The following is a 20,179-nucleotide window of genomic DNA, read 5'->3' as shown; positions in this document are numbered from 1 at the left end:
CCGGAAAAATGAACAATTCCCGCGCGATAAATAAATTTTTGCGCAACACAGTTGCTGGCGATATACGCAGAATTTTTGCAAAAGAAGGCCAGCCGTATTATATGTACAGCTAGTGTGTAATACAGCTGGTAACTTTTTTTGCAGATTCTACTTGACTTATTTTGTGGACCATACAAGTAATACCAGTAGCCGTTAGCACATTACAAGCGAATGTATACGGTACAGTTATTAGAGTAATAAACACTTGATTGGTTCAAATGAGACCTTAAAGCGATTGGAGGTCTTATTAGTTCCATTCGCGTTCTATTAAAATGAGGTTATCGTTAAATTATATTTTTAAATAAAATTGAATTTTGTTAGTCTCGCTAAAATTCGAGAACGGCTGAACTGATTTGGCTAATTTCGGTCTTGAAATAATCGTGGAAGTCCAGGGAAGGTTTATAGTTTATATTTGGAGAAAAGGGACACAAAGTCCCGGCTTAGATTATATTACTCAATAGTTGCCCGCGAATTCGTACGTCTTTAGCTAAGAAACTTTCGTGAGTTGTACTGTCGAAGTAAAAAATACGGGATTTAAAAAAAGGAATCGCAATTCACATGTACCTTAACGATCTCTTATGTCAAATTTCGGGCATATTTAAAATTTGATTTCGAATATTGATCACCCATCTATCAAGTCACCTAGGCCCATAGCACACGGCGTATTTTAAACGCGCTGACGACGCGCAGAGAACGCGCCTATACGCGATTCAAACGAGATTGGATCGCAACCAAGGTAATTAGGCCCATAGCACACGGCGTATTTTAAACGCGCTGACGACGCGCGTTTCAGGAACGCGCTTCTTCGGCGCCGTAAACGCTGATAGTTGCGTTTGCACTGATAATAGAAACGCGCGCATGAAGCGCGTATACGTGCATTTGAAGCGGTACAAACGCGCGTACAAAGGAGCGGAGTACGGGCAGAGGGGGTGGGGGTGCTCACGCCACCACTGCGCCCGCGCCTCAGTTGCGGTTTTATTGTGTGCTGCGCGTGTATTTCGTTTAAAATGGAACCCTTCGACACCGACCGCTTTATAACAGAAATAAACAATCGTCCAGCTACATGGAATTCACTACTGCCCGAATATTCAAACAAAGTGTTAAAAAGAAATGCTTGGGATGAATTGTGCCACATTTTTTATGACAATTTCAATGAAAAAACCAGTAAGGAAAAAAACCTGGCAGGTAAGATTTCTTATATTTATTTAAAAATAATGTATTATAGTTTATAGTTCGACGGTACATAGAACAGTAAAACAGTAGAAAATGTAATTAGGTAGGTACCCTAAATTTTAGAATCTTGCCATGGTACTGCACCTTCATCACTAATAAAATAGTCAGCGTACATATTTCGTATCATAGTTCCGCTTAGTTGTCCCTGTGACAGTCTTGCACCAATCGAAATCAAACTTGCATCTTCAGGAGGATCTTCAAAACCAGCTACACTCAAAGAATTATGAAAATTATAACCGTCACGTTCACGTATGAAATTATGCAGTACACAACAGGCTTTCACAATAGCCACACTGAAGTCCACGCTAACGTTCAGTGGCCGATTAAAGATTTTAAATTTGTTGCTTAATATACCAAATGTACATTCAATGTATCGTCTGGCACGTGTCAAGCGGTAATTATATATTCTTTTCTGCCGTGGCAAGATTTTTCCAGCATATGGTCTCTGTAAATGTTGAGATAATGCAAAGCCTTCATCTCCAACAAACGTAAATGGTATTGGTACCCCATTATTAGATATTGGTCTCGCATTTGGTATATTATAATTTCCTTGCCTTATCTTTTTGGTCCATTCACTAAATTCATGTATTGTTGAGTCTGCAGCTTTTCCATAGCATCCAACATCTATATCGATAAATCTGTAATTTGCGTCACATATTGCAAGCAATACGATGGAAAAATATTTTTTATAATTAAAATACTCTGATCCACTATGTTGAGGTTTTATAACTCTAATATGTTTCCCATCGATAGCCCCAAGTAGGTTGGGAAAATTTGCGTATTTCATAAATCCTTCAGCAGTTTTTAGATGTGATTCTTCGGTTGGTTCTGGCATACAGATGTTTTTTAATTTATCCCATATTATTTTCACTGTTTCACGGACTATAATGCCTGCCGTCGTTTGTCCACACTTAAAGTCATAGTGAATATCTGAGAAATAGCAACCCGTAGCTAAATACCTGAAAAGAATAACATTATTAAAAATCACTTATTATCGTAAATTTTACATATTTTAATTAAAATAAACCTACAACTACTTATTTCAAATGAATTAAAATTAACCTAAAAAACAACTAAACTATTAACATTATTTATCGTTTTCAGTCATTGAACTTCAAAGAAAATGGAAGAGTATTAAGGACGCTTATAAAAGAGACAAAGCGAAGAACAATAACTGTTCCAGTGGATCTGGAGCTAAACCTAGAAGACCCTACATATATTCCAATTTGCTAACTTTTTTAGACCCGCTTTACGAAATAAGATCTCCAAGTCAAAATGATGATGCAGCTCTGCGGAATAACCAAGACTGTGATTTTCAAAAACCACATTCACCAAAGAAGTCTAAAAAGACTCCAAAACATGAAGACCCACAAGACAAATTGTATGAAGCACTGACAGCAAATCTCAAACAGTCTAAGGAAGCAAATAATACAATTTTATCTGAAAATCCCGACAAACTGTTCTTAGTTTCGTTGGCTAAAGATTTTTCTGCTATCAAAGAGGAATTTAAGTTAGAGGCCAAAGCTGATATGATAAATTTAATTCGTAAATATAAAAATATGGGACAGTCATCGAGGACATTAAATGAAAATAGATACCAAGGTGCATTTCAATATGAACATCAGTATGGATACCAGTCTGGATATCAGTCTGGATCTGGATATCAGTCTGAATTTCAGCCACAATATCCAAGTAATCAATCAGCGCCAAGAAATGAATCTGTCAGTTCACTCCAAAATTTGGATAGCAATGAATCGGTTACAAATGACTCCGACATCATATCTGACATGTATGATGATATTGAATAAATCTTTTTCTCTTATTCATAATCTAAGTGCACTTATAACAATTTACGGTTGATTTTAAAATGTAACAGGTCAATAAATAAATAAATACATAATAAATAAATACTAGTTGTTTTCTTACCTCAATGTGATGAGCAAACGTTCTTCTGCCGATATACATGATCTCATTGCTGTATTTTGACGAGTTAACTCAGGTTTTAGAATCGAAAGAAGTTCTTGGAATGACGAATATGACATTCGATAACAATTATAAAATTTCTTCCATCTTCTATGTACTAACAATTTTTTAAAAGTTGTATGATAATGACCACCCAATCTTTTTTCACTCGTAAATGGGTCTATCCAATAAATTCGCTTTTTTTTACGTTTTTTACTTTTTAAAAGAAGTACTAAAGCCAACGTAAGCAGTGTTGTCTCAACCGACGCCATTGTACAACTGAAGAAGAGGAGTCTCTGATCAAAACGCAAAAGCTACGAGCGACTACAGCGCGTCTGTACTGCTGTATCTGCGCGTATACGCGCAGTAGAGGAACGTTTTACAATCGCCCCGTGTGCTTAATTACCTTGGTTGCGATCCAATCTCGTTTGAATCGCGTATAGGCGCGTTCTCTGCGCGTCGTCAGCGCGTTTAAAATACGCCGTGTGCTATGGGCCTTAAGCACACGGGGCGATTGTAAAACGTTCCTCTACTGCGCGTATACGCGCAGATACAGCAGTACAGACGCGCTGTAGTCGCTCGTAGCTTTTGCGTTTTGATCAGAGACTCCTCTTCTTCAGTTGTACAATGGCGTCGGTTGAGACAACACTGCTTACGTTGGCTTTAGTACTTCTTTTAAAAAGTAAAAAACGTAAAAAAAAGCGAATTTATTGGATAGACCCATTTACGAGTGAAAAAAGATTGGGTGGTCATTATCATACAACTTTTAAAAAATTGTTAGTACATAGAAGATGGAAGAAATTTTATAATTGTTATCGAATGTCATATTCGTCATTCCAAGAACTTCTTTCGATTCTAAAACCTGAGTTAACTCGTCAAAATACAGCAATGAGATCATGTATATCGGCAGAAGAACGTTTGCTCATCACATTGAGGTAAGAAAACAACTAGTATTTATTTATTATGTATTTATTTATTTATTGACCTGTTACATTTTAAAATCAACCGTAAATTGTTATAAGTGCACTTAGATTATGAATAAGAGAAAAAGATTTATTCAATATCATCATACATGTCAGATATGATGTCGGAGTCATTTGTAACCGATTCATTGCTATCCAAATTTTGGAGTGAACTGACAGATTCATTTCTTGGCGCTGATTGATTACTTGGATATTGTGGCTGAAATTCAGACTGATATCCAGATCCAGACTGATATCCAGACTGGTATCCATACTGATGTTCATATTGAAATGCACCTTGGTATCTATTTTCATTTAATGTCCTCGATGACTGTCCCATATTTTTATATTTACGAATTAAATTTATCATATCAGCTTTGGCCTCTAACTTAAATTCCTCTTTGATAGCAGAAAAATCTTTAGCCAACGAAACTAAGAACAGTTTGTCGGGATTTTCAGATAAAATTGTATTATTTGCTTCCTTAGACTGTTTGAGATTTGCTGTCAGTGCTTCATACAATTTGTCTTGTGGGTCTTCATGTTTTGGAGTCTTTTTAGACTTCTTTGGTGAATGTGGTTTTTGAAAATCACAGTCTTGGTTATTCCGCAGAGCTGCATCATCATTTTGACTTGGAGATCTTATTTCGTAAAGCGGGTCTAAAAAAGTTAGCAAATTGGAATATATGTAGGGTCTTCTAGGTTTAGCTCCAGATCCACTGGAACAGTTATTGTTCTTCGCTTTGTCTCTTTTATAAGCGTCCTTAATACTCTTCCATTTTCTTTGAAGTTCAATGACTGAAAACGATAAATAATGTTAATAGTTTAGTTGTTTTTTAGGTTAATTTTAATTCATTTGAAATAAGTAGTTGTAGGTTTATTTTAATTAAAATATGTAAAATTTACGATAATAAGTGATTTTTAATAATGTTATTCTTTTCAGGTATTTAGCTACGGGTTGCTATTTCTCAGATATTCACTATGACTTTAAGTGTGGACAAACGACGGCAGGCATTATAGTCCGTGAAACAGTGAAAATAATATGGGATAAATTAAAAAACATCTGTATGCCAGAACCAACCGAAGAATCACATCTAAAAACTGCTGAAGGATTTATGAAATACGCAAATTTTCCCAACCTACTTGGGGCTATCGATGGGAAACATATTAGAGTTATAAAACCTCAACATAGTGGATCAGAGTATTTTAATTATAAAAAATATTTTTCCATCGTATTGCTTGCAATATGTGACGCAAATTACAGATTTATCGATATAGATGTTGGATGCTATGGAAAAGCTGCAGACTCAACAATACATGAATTTAGTGAATGGACCAAAAAGATAAGGCAAGGAAATTATAATATACCAAATGCGAGACCAATATCTAATAATGGGGTACCAATACCATTTACGTTTGTTGGAGATGAAGGCTTTGCATTATCTCAACATTTACAGAGACCATATGCTGGAAAAATCTTGCCACGGCAGAAAAGAATATATAATTACCGCTTGACACGTGCCAGACGATACATTGAATGTACATTTGGTATATTAAGCAACAAATTTAAAATCTTTAATCGGCCACTGAACGTTAGCGTGGACTTCAGTGTGGCTATTGTGAAAGCCTGTTGTGTACTGCATAATTTCATACGTGAACGTGACGGTTATAATTTTCATAATTCTTTGAGTGTAGCTGGTTTTGAAGATCCTCCTGAAGATGCAAGTTTGATTTCGATTGGTGCAAGACTGTCACAGGGACAACTAAGCGGAACTATGATACGAAATATGTACGCTGACTATTTTATTAGTGATGAAGGTGCAGTACCATGGCAAGATTCTAAAATTTAGGGTACCTACCTAATTACATTTTCTACTGTTTTACTGTTCTATGTACCGTCGAACTATAAACTATAATACATTATTTTTAAATAAATATAAGAAATCTTACCTGCCAGGTTTTTTTCCTTACTGGTTTTTTCATTGAAATTGTCATAAAAAATGTGGCACAATTCATCCCAAGCATTTCTTTTTAACACTTTGTTTGAATATTCGGGCAGTAGTGAATTCCATGTAGCTGGACGATTGTTTATTTCTGTTATAAAGCGGTCGGTGTCGAAGGGTTCCATTTTAAACGAAATACACGCGCAGCACACAATAAAACCGCAACTGAGGCGCGGGCGCAGTGGTGGCGTGAGCACCCCCACCCCCTCTGCCCGTACTCCGCTCCTTTGTACGCGCGTTTGTACCGCTTCAAATGCACGTATACGCGCTTCATGCGCGCGTTTCTATTATCAGTGCAAACGCAACTATCAGCGTTTACGGCGCCGAAGAAGCGCGTTCCTGAAACGCGCGTCGTCAGCGCGTTTAAAATACGCCGTGTGCTATGGGCCCTAGATTGATAAAAGGTCGAAATGCTGAAATCGTACATTTTTTCGTTCGCTCTATATCCTGTATTCAAATTTATCCCAATAATTCTAGTGCCATTTCCCATTAAGAAAAATAATACAATGTTCAAGAAATAACAATATTTTGTAGAATATAATCATTGTCTTAGATAATAATCAACACCTACAAGTTTTACCAAAATCGGTTTTATTTGATTTGGAAAATGCCCTGGGAAAGCTTTGTCCACAAGTAGGCCACGATTACCTACATAACATTCTTAATATTCAAATTACCAAACAAATAATGCAGTTAAAAAAATGTGTTTACATTCCATACATATTTTACAGTTATTGTTCCGGACCATAGATGTATGTTAAGGTAATACAGGGTATATAATTATTCAACTTTTTAGTTTGCCAAGTATGTATGTAAAATAGGTTTTGTTATTTTATTGTTTTTATTGTTATTTTAAGTAGGTTGTAAAGTAGGATTCCTGTGAAAATGTATCCTGTGTCCAGTAAGATTATTTTTTTGCGTGCGATAGTTTTGGGTCAATTAGTTATTACTGTGTAGCTTGCGAGTTGGATGACGATTCTGTTTATTATAATATTATAAATTTAAAAATATCTCTTTCTGTCTGCCGCATCTGTATTCTGTAGGTCAACTGCTCAACCGAGTTTGATTTGGCAAAACAAACAAAAAGAAAATACCTTTCGAAAAAATATATCTAAGGATAGTTTTATCCCGGAAAAGGTAGAGTTGCGGAAAGGGTATATATATATAAACGAGGGCCTAAGAGTTTACCTGAAACAGTTTTAATATTCGAATAATTTATAAAGCTAAGGTAAAGTAAAGAGTAAGAGTAGGTAATAAGCTAAGATAAAAGTTAAGTTTCCTTAGAGAATTAAGTTAAGCTTCCATAGAGAATCATGAAATTATCTCGTATCAATAACCAAAACATTTCTACTTTACATATATGCCATGTCTCTACACGCCTCGCTCTGTGAAGTAAACTAATCAATAATTTAATGTTTTTCCAAGTACTGTAACATTGTCGCGATATTCTCATATGAGTAACAAAAGGCTTTCATTTTGCTTAGCGCGGTCTTCCTGGATACTTCCAAGGTGGTCCATTGCTTTTCTTCGCGAAACCTAACACGTTTTCAGTCTTTCTTCCGTACCTGTCCCGGTTTGACTTGTGATGTGTTTTAAGTGTACCGTATGTATATTTTTTACTTTTTTAAATAAAGTTTTCTTAATTTTTTTTCGAAGTGCATGAAGGAAATACAAATGGAAGTTAGTTGGTACAATCGTTTTGAAATTTTATGATATAGGTATATAACATGAAATTCCATACGACAATAAACAATACGTTTTTACTTAATATACTAAATACTTAGATGAAGATAGTGATATACGGTATGGTATATAAAAGTCCTACTTTTAACATTGCTATTTTGTACACTTCACTCCGACAGTCCGATTTTTTAATACACTATAATTCCAATCACTGACAATAATATAACCCCGCCCGTCCAATGATTGTCCAAGGTAGATAAGGTATTAATTTCGCACGTCGGTATTCTATTTACTCGCTTATAAATGAATTGATAATTAGTTTGTTGATTATAGTTTTAGGTGTTATGTTAGCCTGTCAAAGCGCACTAGGCCCTAGGCCTAGGTATTAAATGCTAATTTTAGGACCTGTAATGTCAATCGTGTCTATCGCCATTTAATTACTGCTTACAAGATTATAGGCGGGTGACTGTTGTCCTGTCAACTATTACACTAGAACTTGAATAATTGAAATTTTCAATTAAAGATTAAGTGCACGGTAAAATTTAAAATTTTGAGCAAAAATTAGCACAGTGGCATAAAGTATCAAACATAAATTATTGTTGCTGAGCGTATTTGATTTTTTTAAAAACCTTACCGAAAAGTGTGTAATTTTTACAGTCTATCTGAATTAGATAATAATGATTAAAGGGATACCATGGGCACAATAGACAATTCTGTCTACGCTGCCATGGGCCCCCAGAAAAATAAAAATATGTTGCAAAGGAGTTGTTGGGCACATCCAGTACTATAATAATAATTTAAATAACTGGACCTAACGTAATTTTTCATTATACATCCAGTATACAATATTTTTTATTATTACTTTTATGGCCTACTGTATTTTGTTATTATTTGCTATCGGTCATTCCTTCTTACATATCGGACTTCAAAGTAATGAAGACTGTAGTATGTACAGAAATAGTTGAGATTTAGACGAATTCTTAAAAAGGCACTATTATAGAGTAAGAGTTATTTAATACCTTTTGAATATTATTATTGTTTTTACCTTGGAAGTCGGTTTTAATTTTTTGTTAAAAATAATAATTTCACTCTTTTTAGTTATCTACAAGATAAGGCTTTATGCGTAAATAACCAATACGAATGTTAACTATTCACATTATGTTACTGTAAGCGAAATTGTGGTAAATGCTTGCAGTTATCTAAGCGATGCTGCAATTTAAAAACTTTTATCTTTAAAGGTTCAGGAGTTCTGTTCAGTGCCTTTGGACCAAAAGACACCTTCGTATGAACTTTCTCTTATTCGTAACATATGTTTAAGTTACTAGAAACAACATTTTAACCACTATGAATCTTTTGATAAATTTCAAGGATTTCCCTCGATTGCTCATAGACCCCATCATCAGCTCACCACTTTCGTAATTATTATACAAAATCAAGGTTATACCCTATACAACAACACAAGAATTTTGAAAATCGGTCCACAAACAGCGAAATAATCATCAAAAACATCTGCTTCGATGCAAAATATCACGAAAAGCATCAATAATTGGGTCATAATGTGATGACCCATGGCATAATTATGATTTTGATGATGATGATCAAATAAATTGATGTGTTGGCTTATGCTTTCAGTTGTTTAAACAACGCCGAAATCCCCGAACCTGTATCTATTAGGATTCAAAAGTTCTGTTGGGTACCTTCGAATCCAGGGTATAACTTGGTGCGAAATCTTACTTTATGGTAGCATTTACCTCGAATGCTTCAGAAAAAATTGAAATCACTATATGTTTCCATACAAATTTCAAGGAGTCCCCTCGATTCCTCCAGGATCCCATCATCAGATCACCACTTTTGTAAACATGGTATCAAATTCGAGTTAAACCCTATACAACCCAAAAAGAATTTTGAAAATCGGATCACAAACGGCTGAGTTATCGTTGAACATACAAAAAAAAAGATACATACAGCCGAACGTATAACCTCCTCCTTTTTGGTAGTCGTTAAAAATATTATGTTTGTCCATTACTTATACTTTATCAAGTTCCAAGTGATGCGAATCAGAATTTCACTGGTTTTTTCACTTTACAGATAAAATATTATGATAATAAATCGACTGTGTCTATCGCACATGAAAATTGCCTAAATATGTAATTTTGTGTCATTGTGATTAAATTAATTTATCACATAATCTTGCTTGTAAAATTATATTGTCTTTTATAGTTTGCCTTCTGAATGAGTAGGCAAATAATATCATAGGAATAGAGTACAGTAATACACATACAAATTGACTAGTATTTTTTAAGAGCATATGCTGGCCCACTACTGGGCAAAAGCCTTCCTCATTTTTTTTTCTCTCGATCTAATTACGCCACCGTGGGCCAACCACTAGTGTGTATCTCATTCCTCGCGATTCACGCCATGTAGTATTTATTATTCGTAGACCGTAGTAAATATTAAAAAAACTTGAGAGGTGTCAAGGGACACCCGAATGCAACGAAGTTATTTCTTATGTTCAAAAAACCTTTATACATATACCCCCTTACTAATAAATGCTGTATAAGCTTTGAATAGTTATACAGTGTTTTGTCTTCTTCAATCCAATTAAAAATGTCACTTGTGTGACAGGAACGAAACACTGTATTACTATTCAAAGCTTATACAACGTTTATTAGTAAGGGGGTTACACTCAAAAATATTTTAAGAAACGCCATCTATTGATGCCCATGAATACTAACAACGCGTCGCTACGCTACGAGAACAGAGGGGATGACCTAAGCTTCCTCAAAAAGAATCGTGATGATCAGCCAGCAACGTCCCAACCCAGCAATAAGGCGAACTCATCCTCCGCAAGTGAACGACTCCAAGCATCACGGGAGACCAAAAAAGAGGATGAGAAAGAGAGAAATAAAAATGAAATTAAGAAGTCTCTAAACTCAACGGCCAAATTAAAAGCGTTTGTGGGCTCCATCAAAAAAGTACTTCATCGTGAAAGAATGATCGAGGATAAAAACACCCTTTCTCGGATCAAGGCTTCGTCACAAACAAATCGGCAGGCTTTAGCAATGGAGGCTTTTTTGAGGGAACCATCTACACAAACACCAGCAAATAAAAACAAAAGATATAGGGCCGATCTCGGGCAAGTGCTCCCGCCAAAACTCAGACTGGCCCAGAGCCCCGAAGATCATATAATAAATGCCTTCCTCGAGTTCCAGGCGATAATAAGAGCAAATAAGACCATAAAGCTCTTGACCTGCAATAAGATCATGCAGGCCTATCAGCGGAAAAATCAAAAGCTGTTAGAAGTGAGACTCGAGGATGCAAAAGCTGCCATATACGACAATGTCACCTCCACAATAATTGCCGGGGCGATGACAGGGCAGTATATGGCGGCGTTAAGTGCCGACTGCGGATTCGTGGTTCTGGACGAGGATGAGACAAAACGCACGGGAACTCTCAAATTTATCACAAAATCTGAGGATCCAATAGTGGTAATAGCGGAATGTACCAGAATAATGCTGGAAGACAGGATACTAGAAATGGCAGAAGTCCTATCTGGGGACCCCGAATCCAGCATGGACTGGGATATATTCGCGAAACCTATCAACTACTCGTGGGTCAATGGGGTTCCTGGATGTGGGAAGACAACTTGGATCATTAATAACTTCAATGAGGAAACAGACGTTATAATAACAACGACAATCGAAGCAGCCGAGGATCTAAAGCAAAGGCTATCGCTACGAACTGGCAACAAAGTTAAAGATAAAGTTCGTACCTTGGCCTCTTTGCTGGTAAATGGGACAAAAGAAACCTACAAAAGGTTGATAGTTGACGAGGCCCTCATGAACCATTTCGGCTCAATCGTCATGGCGAATCAGTTAACAGGCGCCAACGATGTCATCCTCATTGGAGATATTAACCAACTCCCGTTTATAGAGCGTGAAAACCTCTTTAAACTTAATTACACTCGTCCAAACCTGGTAACCAGCATCACCCAGGAGTTGTCTTGCACACACAGGAGCCCTATGGATGTGGCATACGCCTTAAGCATGGTCTATAATAACATCTATTCATCGAAGGAAATTGTGCGGTCCCTAAAGCTAATGAAGTATACAGGAGCGAGAATACCTAAAGCCAATCTAAATACCCTGTATCTTGTCCACACACAAGAGGAGAAAGCAGCCCTCACTAATACAGGCTATGGATCGGGAACGGACTCTCGCGTCCTCACAATCCATGAAGCTCAGGGATTAACGAGTCCCTCGGTGATCATCATACAGACCAAGTCCCGAAAGCTGGCAATCCATGACAGCGTTCCTCATGCAGTTGTAGCCATATCCCGGCACACTAACACCTGTGTCTATTACACTGACACTGATGGAGACGCTGTGGCAAGCTTCATAAAAAGAGCCACGGAGGTGTCAACCGAACACATAAGAGATTATAACATAAAAATGGCTATAAAAGACAGGAACGATAAAGTCCTAAGCCACATGGCGGGTAGATTCGACACAGAACGATATCTCTTTAACACCCTAGAAACTCCACCCAGCTTGAGTGACCCCTCTCCACCAAGCCAATGTCACAACATCTAAAGGCAAAGGGTGGAGCAGCATAAAATCTAAGGAAATCGGAAAATGTCGGACCTACTGGCCGCCACACCGACTGGGACCTCACCGTTCAAAACATTATTATTATGTAATTTATAAAACAATAAATATATATTTATTTTATATATATATATATATATATATATATATATATATATATATATATATATATATATATATATATTACTTATGTTAAAAAAAAAAAAAAAAGAAAAAGTGTCCATGGCGTGATGGACCACAATTAATTAAAATTCATAATATTATTTCAATTATCCTTGATGCAAAAAATCTAAATAATAAAATAACAAAAAAAGGATATGGACGAACAGTCCATAGACGGCCACAATTTTTTTAATAAAAAAAAAAAAAAAAAAAAAACAACGCGTCGCTGTTTATTCTCAAAAAACGCCATCTAGTTGACACACAGGAATACTATCAACGCCCTCTGCCCCTACCATGCCATGCAGGTACTAACAAAAAAGTGTCAAGGTCAAATATCGTTCTGTTTAGCCTCCTTTACGCCGAACGCGCGAAAAGGAACTTCGTTCTAATATTCTATCATTGATAGTCTCCTATTCAAGCAATATAAGAGCAACTATTGCCCATGCATAATAATATATAGGCTGCTTGCAAAAAATTGATTAAGATGACATTGCATTGAATTGCTAATATTGGGACGAATTTTTATTTAATCGCATAGTTGTCAGTGGGTGCAATCAAAATGGTCACTAACTTATATTTTATGTAGAGTGATGATGATGATCCCTCTTTAAATATTCATGATGTAACACAGTAGTCGCACGAACGGGTTTTTAATATTAATTAATTCAATTGATTTGTTGGTTATATTTTAGAGATTTCTAAGATTTTGTTATTAAACGGATTTCTTTATTAAATATAGAATTAAGGATATAAAACTCGTTTTTATTTAAAAATTTGCTTTAAAGTGTTTATCGTCAATATTTATAGATAAACAAATAATGCACTCAGGTATTTAAAGGAATCGTAGAAATTACAATCTTAAGTTAGCAAAATGTCCAATAACTATCGGTGGTTGTCAAACAGCTTGTTAATTCACTTGTTTATTTAAATTGTATATTATAATAATTTATATGTATTGTTTCGCGAAGCATGATAAAGATGCCTATATTTACTACCTCATCGTAATATTCAGGTGCGTCGTTAGTCGTTACTGTACAATTACAGTCTGTTTGCTCTCCATGCTCAATAACAACTGATTAGTGATTAGAGGGCACCAAGTCCTGTGTTATCTTTCGATTTGAGTGTGATTATGGTTTGGGATACTATGAAGATATGGGAAAATATTAAGTAGAATTGAAGAAAAAGTAATCATCCCAAGGATCTTTGGACATCATAAAGTTGCATTCGGTAACTTCTGTCACTTTTTACGTGATAGAGCCATGCTTTGACACGAATGGGCCGGCTCGATTGGAGAAATACCACGGGCTCACAGAAAACCGGGGTAAAACAGCGCTTGCACTGTGTTTCATCGAGTGAGTGAGTTTACCGGAGGCCCAATTCCCTACCCTTTCGTTCCCTATTCCCTTCCTTACCTCCCCTACCCTGTTCCCTCCTTCCCATTCCCTCTTAAAAGGCCGGCAACGCACTTGATTGCTTGCTTGCTTGCAACTCTTCTGATGTTGCGTGTGTCCATGGGCGACGGAATTTGCTTTCCATCAGGTGACCCGTTTGCTCACTTTGCCCCCTTATTTCATTAAAAAAAAAACTTCATCTGATACGAAGTTACTTAACTTCGTTATTATCGAATGTAACTCACCTCAACGTTCAGATAAAAATATATTTTAATATTTTTTTATTACAACCTTTTAATAATAGAGGTACATTATTGAATACTCAAATATTTCAATTTAAAGTTTTTGTACGCCACCAAAAAAGCGCATCGCGGATGTAAAAGCGGAACCATATCAACAACGATACTCAAATTGTTTATGCAAATACATTTGAATATTATATTATGTTCTGTAATGTCGACCACTTTTTGTACATCAGTTAATGAATTGCTATGTCGAATTGCGGGTCAACGTACTATCGGAATGCTGTAAAAATGCTCTAAGGACGACCACTTGATAGAGGTTTATCTAGCTCGATCTGAGTAGAGATTAATATACGAAATATGAGCATAATCTTGATACACATCCAATTTTAAATGATGCATATCAATTTGATTAAATGCATTGGGATTCGCAGCAACAGAGTTAAAGAAAAGTTTGCTTTTAAAGCATTCTGGCTGCTCTTTTTGCTGTTTGTGTCTTGTGTCTTTTTTTCGAAAGGGTCTAAGCTAAGACCATGGTAGTTTTATCGTAGCTTTAACTATTCTGTTGCTAGTTGGTTTGTAGATAAAGAATGAGGGGGCCTGGCGCCCTCCCCTAAAGTCACACGTGTGACACTCTAATCAGGCAATATTGGGGAGTCTTTTTGCTGTAAAAAATAATATTAGTTATGGATTAAGTAATTATATTTAAGAGCACTATACTCATATTACATAATAATTTATAAATAAACCGTACGAGTTCCCTAAGCTAGTTTTGTCCAGCTCTTTGGGAGTTTTTATGTCACTACAACAATAAATATGTTTTTGTCCGTTTCCAAACAAGTCACTTTGGCTCCAAATTACACCAATAAAAATATTTTTACATACATGAACACTTTTCGTACATAGGTTTTTTGTTGTCGATTATTTTTGTCTGATCTCTTGTTATATAAAAATTAAAAGGTGTTGTTTTTAAAGTGCTCTATATAAGTCACAATATTTAAATGTTTGAATAAATAATTCCACAAACGTGTTTATACGCTATTAAAATTCGTATAAGTAATAATTCCCATTTAAAAATAGTATGCAAATAATTTATATACTCGGCGCGTTCTGTTGCTTATTTTGAGACTCTCTCAATAGTATTATAATTATAGTACTATAATATAAATTGCAATAAACACACAGCTACTAAAATAAACCATCGGTTAAGCTATTTCAACTCCATGCCCACGTGATCTTTTGGTAGACCACATGACTAGATAGTACACTTAAGATGACGCCGCGTTAAAGTAAAAAAACCGTGTTGGATATGTTTTAGATTGCTTCTTCTCTATGAGAGGCCGGCCCGGCCTCTCATACAAAACAACCAATGGAACAGCAAAAAAAAAATGGGGCGTAAGGGCGTAGCGACAAAATGGGCTATGGGCAAATTAAAGAGTATGCTTGAACCAATTTATGTACAAATTTTGGGAGCTTAAATCACTCTCCTCTGTTGGCAAAATAGGAATCCCTTTTTTACAGAGGTCTTTTTGATTGATTATTCTGTTATATAAAAGTTGACCAATCGTGTTATGCTATGGCTAATTCAAAGACAAAGACATAATGAATACTGACAATGAACTATAATTTCTTAGCTTTAGTCATTGCTGAGAAAAATCGATATCGCTACAACCAAATTACCAAGGCGTCGCCTTAATCTAAATATTGTTTACTTTAGCAGCATTAATATATTTATAAATGTACCAGACAGTGTTTTTTATAAAATAGCATGCATTCCAGACTTATGCGTAGAGTGAGTCTGGTCATGTGCTATTTGCGTATACGCGGTCTGACGTCACAGACAGTGACGTAGAGATCTACGCGCGGGGGTGTGGTAACTTGGGTAACTAGATCTTATATATATTATAGGTAATAATTATTATAGTTAATAATCTTTTCGATCTAGTAATAATCAGTAATGTACCATCGAGGAAGTTGTTTCCTATGCAATTGACAGATCAACGTTATTTGGTCGAATATGTCAATTCAAATTCAAATCAACTTCTCTGATAGTACTATCAGAGAAGTTGATTCCTATGCAAATCGGGGACCTAAGTAGTTTGGTCGCGTTACGTCAAATCCAGCTGACAGATCACAATTAACATTGAATTGACATATTCGACCAAATAACGTTGGTCTGTCAATTGCATAGGAATCAACTTCCTCGATGGTACATCAATTTATTCAAAGCCAGATGGGAACTACATAATTCGTTCGGGTTATGTCAAGCCTAGCCAACAAATCCAACTAATCACTAAATTAAAGTAGACTAAGTCTTCAGATCATTTACTCGACCAACTTGTGTAGGTCTGCCTATGTATCAATTTCTCTGAAGGTTTACATCATACATCTTCGGCTAAAATATGAAGTATGAATCTAACGTTAAAATTATGCTGCACGAAGCTAGTCATGTACCTCCTTATATTTATCTAACGTTACTCAACGAAACTTTCCAATAACATTATAGTGAAAAACCAAATGTGTGAAGACCCATCATAGCCTTTTGTTTTCTAATATGTCGCGTTTCACTCAACTAAAGGTTGGCACGATACGTTACTGTAACTAAAAGAGGACACTGAGCTTTCGACTTTTATGTTTTAATTTAAGTTTGAAGGCATTTTCGAGAGACACTCCAATGTAACTATCAAGGTAATGTAGCTTTCGAAAAATATAAAGATGCTGTCTAGAGAAGTTCTATGCTATCAGAGATTATACTGTCGTAGCTTTTCCACTACATAGCTGTAACTGAGGTCGTTGAAGAGCTACGTTACTGCAAACGTCGTAGCAGTTACGCCACATATGTTGCTGCAACCGTCGTAGCAGTTTTGCTACGTTACTGTAACTATCGTAGCACTTGCGCTACGTTGCTGCAACCGTCGTAGTTGTTGCGGCGCGTCACTGAACCTGCGTAGCTGCTGCACTTCGTTACTGTAACCACCGTAGCTACTACGCTTCGTCACTGTAGCTATCGTAGCAGTTGGGCTACATTACTGTAATTATCGTAGCTGCAGGGCCCCCGTAAGGGCTTCTGGCGCCCGTGTGTAAAAAAAGGATTTTGGCGCCCTTTTAGGCAAATTTTTTGGGCCCTTGGTTTGGCGCCCCTAATGATGGCGATTTGGCGCCCCTAGAGGATGGCGCCACATATGGTAGCGGGGGCCCTGCGTAGCTGTTGCACTGCGTTACTGTAACCGTCGTAGTAGCTGCGCTCCGTTGCTCTAACTGTCATAGCAGTTGCACTACGTTACTGTAACTGTCGTAGCAGCTACGCTATGCTTGCGGCAACCGTCGTAGCAGCTACGCTGCGTTTGTAGCAACCGTCGTAGTAGTTTCACTACGTTGCTATAACTGTCGTAGCAGATACACTACGTTGCTGTAACTGTCGTAGCAGTTGCACTACGTTGCTGTAACCAACGTGGCTGACGTAACTTTTTCATCGTTGCAGGTGTTACGGCCGGGGCTCGTGCGGGGGGGTGATGCGCGTCGCGCGCAGCGGCGTGCGCAGGCGCCGCGAGTAGCCGCGACCATGCGGGGCCCGCGCACCGCACACGCCGCCCACCTGCTCACTCTCGCCGTCCTGCTCACACACTACACCGCATCCTCCGCCTTCAGCCCAGTCATCAGTAAGTAAATTTCTATTAATTATCGATTTTTACCAAGGAATTAATTACATTTATACAAATTTTAAAGTGTCTATTATAGTAAATGACAGCCATGGGGGTTAGCCCTTATTATGTACGCTTGCTACGTCTGTGCTTCGCCTTTGCATAGTATTCTTAACAAATAATTTTATTATAAGCGGGTTCAATTGCCCCACATTTTTTTTTTATTACTAAATGCATATTATTGTTAATGCATTATAAGGTGTTTATTTGTTTGTGTTTATTTAAAGCTTTTATTTAACTTGCTCTGTATGTATGTAAGTATGTATGTTGCGGTGGAATTTTGGAACTCAATTTTGAAGTAGATATATTTAACCGATTGAGCTGAAATTTTGCATACGTGTTTAGTATTTTTAATCCTATTATTATTGACAGCATTGCAAACTTCGTGATTGGGTATAGTTTAAAAGATTCTAATTGGTTATTAAATAATGCCAAGGCCGCAGTAAAATAGCAAGCTACTATTGATATTTAAACGTTTTGTAATTTCACAACGTGATATATTGACAGAAAAACTCGTAAATAATGACAGAGATTTCCGTAGAGCGTGCATCACGAAAAGGCTACTTGGTGTAATATTTTGTTTTTTGGGTACTTCGTAGTCTTACGGCCGCAATAACAGAACTTGTAATGATTACTTTAAAGTTTCACAGAGGAGTTTTTTTTCACTAATTCTAGTCTCGAAATATCCGTAAAGGCCAGGGAAGGTTTGTACGATGAGAAAATATAACCAAAGAAGTGATACGAAGTTCAACGAGTCATCTAGTTTTAACTAAATGTCAAAATTCAGGTTTTGACGAGTCACGTCTCGTGGTTTGCACCATTGAGCCTCATAATGATGACGTAGTTAAAACTGGCACGGTTATACGACAACAAATCCCGTAAATCCACGAACCGCAAACCGTTTTTACGATTAGTTTATTAGAGAGATACAAACAAAATTAGCAAATCTCCGAAATTAAAGATATTCGAATATGGCTTCCGCGATTAAAATATCTTGGTATTTAAATAAGTATTAAGTTGATCGTTTAGGTGCATATATATTTACATCTTGTTTTCACCGGTCAATGTTTACTCCCGTTTCTTATCGGCGGAAAATTACCGAGTCTGTCCGTTTGTTTATATGTACTTCGGAAACAAAACATTTAATTAAAACTGCATTACGCAGGTAATAATATATATACTAATATTATAATCTATACTAATATTATAATTATGCAGAGTTTGTTTGTTTGTTTGTTTGAACGCGCTAATCTCAGGAACTACTGGTCCGATTTGAAAAATTCTTTCAGTATTAGATAGCCCATTTATCGACAAAAACTATAGGCTATATTTTATCACACTAAAACTAATAGGAACGAAGAAATAGAGGAAAATGTGGAAAAAACGGGGGAAATTATTTGAAAGGGCTTATTTGAACGCGCTAATCTCAGGAACTACTGGTCCGATTTGAAAAATTCTTTCAGTGTTAGATAGCCTATTTATCAAGGAAGGCCATAGGCTATATTTTATTATTCTACAACTAATAGGAACGAAGAAATAGAGGAAAATGTGGGAAAAACGGGGGAAATTATATGAAATTGCTTATTATCTTAAGATTCTTAAGAACTACTGGAGCAATTTTTATGTTATTTGGCAAACATGAAAAATAGACCACGTTAAGGAACATAGGCTATTTTTTCGCGGAAAAATGTACGGTCGCGTGAAATTCCTAAATTACGCAAGCGAAGCCGCGCGGAACATCTATATACTTATAATAATAAAATCGTAGGAAAGTCAATGCTGTACATTGAATGGTGTGAAGTGGTTAAATCCACAACGGATGTAAAGGCCTAGTTTATATTATTAATTAATATTAGCATTTAGCTAAAATAATTTTCCCCTTTGTAATACTACAGACTACGGTGTTTGATCTTTTAATAGCTCTATAGTAAACAAAAGTTTTCTTATAAGCCATTTGGCATTTTGTGCAACGTTAGCAAACGCCAAATTGCTTGTTTGGGTTATAAAGAGTAAGCATTTATCATATTTTTCACAATTTGTGATCCTTGCCAAAAAGCTCATGCTATAAAGCTTTCATATAACAATCTAACAATGCCTAATAAATAACTAAAAAAATAATATGCTATTATGATATGACGACCTCTGTGACTCAGTTGGTGGGCTGTTGGCAGCTCAAGCCGGGGATCGCGGGTTCGAA

At 36.4% G+C, this 20,179-nt stretch overlaps 5 protein-coding genes across 6 annotated transcripts in view; 3 read left to right on the top strand and 2 right to left on the bottom strand.

Moving 5' to 3' along the window:
* The window catches only part of LOC121731499 (BMP-binding endothelial regulator protein), an 88,690-nt gene that overhangs the window by 24,609 nt on the left and 43,902 nt on the right, over positions 1-20,179 (top strand). For both annotated transcript variants that reach the window (XM_042120932.1, XM_042120931.1), the window contains exon 2: positions 17,763-17,940. In XM_042120932.1, the coding sequence (XP_041976866.1) occupies positions 17,844-17,940 (97 nt within the window). In that variant the 5' untranslated portion in view covers positions 17,763-17,843. The remainder of the gene's footprint in view (positions 1-17,762; positions 17,941-20,179) is intronic.
* On the top strand, positions 1,019-3,148 carry LOC121731503. The gene is made up of 2 exons (XM_042120936.1): positions 1,019-1,224; positions 2,377-3,148. Exons 1-2 carry the CDS (start codon positions 1,047-1,049, stop codon positions 3,078-3,080), a joined length of 882 nt encoding a protein of 293 aa, XP_041976870.1. The 5' UTR covers positions 1,019-1,046; the 3' UTR covers positions 3,081-3,148.
* On the bottom strand, positions 1,226-3,733 carry LOC121731500 (protein ALP1-like). Its single transcript, XM_042120933.1, has 2 exons — positions 3,199-3,733; positions 1,226-2,231 (listed from the first exon to the last, which is right to left on the bottom strand). Exons 1-2 carry the CDS (start codon positions 3,504-3,506, stop codon positions 1,325-1,327), a joined length of 1,215 nt encoding a protein of 404 aa, XP_041976867.1. The 5' UTR covers positions 3,507-3,733; the 3' UTR covers positions 1,226-1,324.
* LOC121731501 (protein ALP1-like) lies at positions 3,737-6,142 on the top strand. Its single transcript, XM_042120934.1, has 2 exons — positions 3,737-4,169; positions 5,137-6,142. The coding sequence occupies exons 1-2, from the start codon at positions 3,862-3,864 to the stop codon at positions 6,041-6,043; spliced, it is 1,215 nt and encodes a 404-aa protein (XP_041976868.1). The 5' UTR covers positions 3,737-3,861; the 3' UTR covers positions 6,044-6,142.
* On the bottom strand, positions 4,220-6,349 carry LOC121731502. The gene is made up of 2 exons (XM_042120935.1): positions 6,144-6,349; positions 4,220-4,991 (listed from the first exon to the last, which is right to left on the bottom strand). The coding sequence occupies exons 1-2, from the start codon at positions 6,319-6,321 to the stop codon at positions 4,288-4,290; spliced, it is 882 nt and encodes a 293-aa protein (XP_041976869.1). The 5' UTR covers positions 6,322-6,349; the 3' UTR covers positions 4,220-4,287.

This window comes from Aricia agestis, chromosome 11 (assembly GCF_905147365.1).
Source record: "Aricia agestis chromosome 11, ilAriAges1.1, whole genome shotgun sequence".
NCBI classification, from domain to species: Eukaryota; Metazoa; Arthropoda; class Insecta; order Lepidoptera; family Lycaenidae; genus Aricia; species Aricia agestis.
The sequence above is the reverse complement of the archived record's forward strand: the minus strand, read 5'-3'. Positions and strand labels throughout refer to the sequence as shown.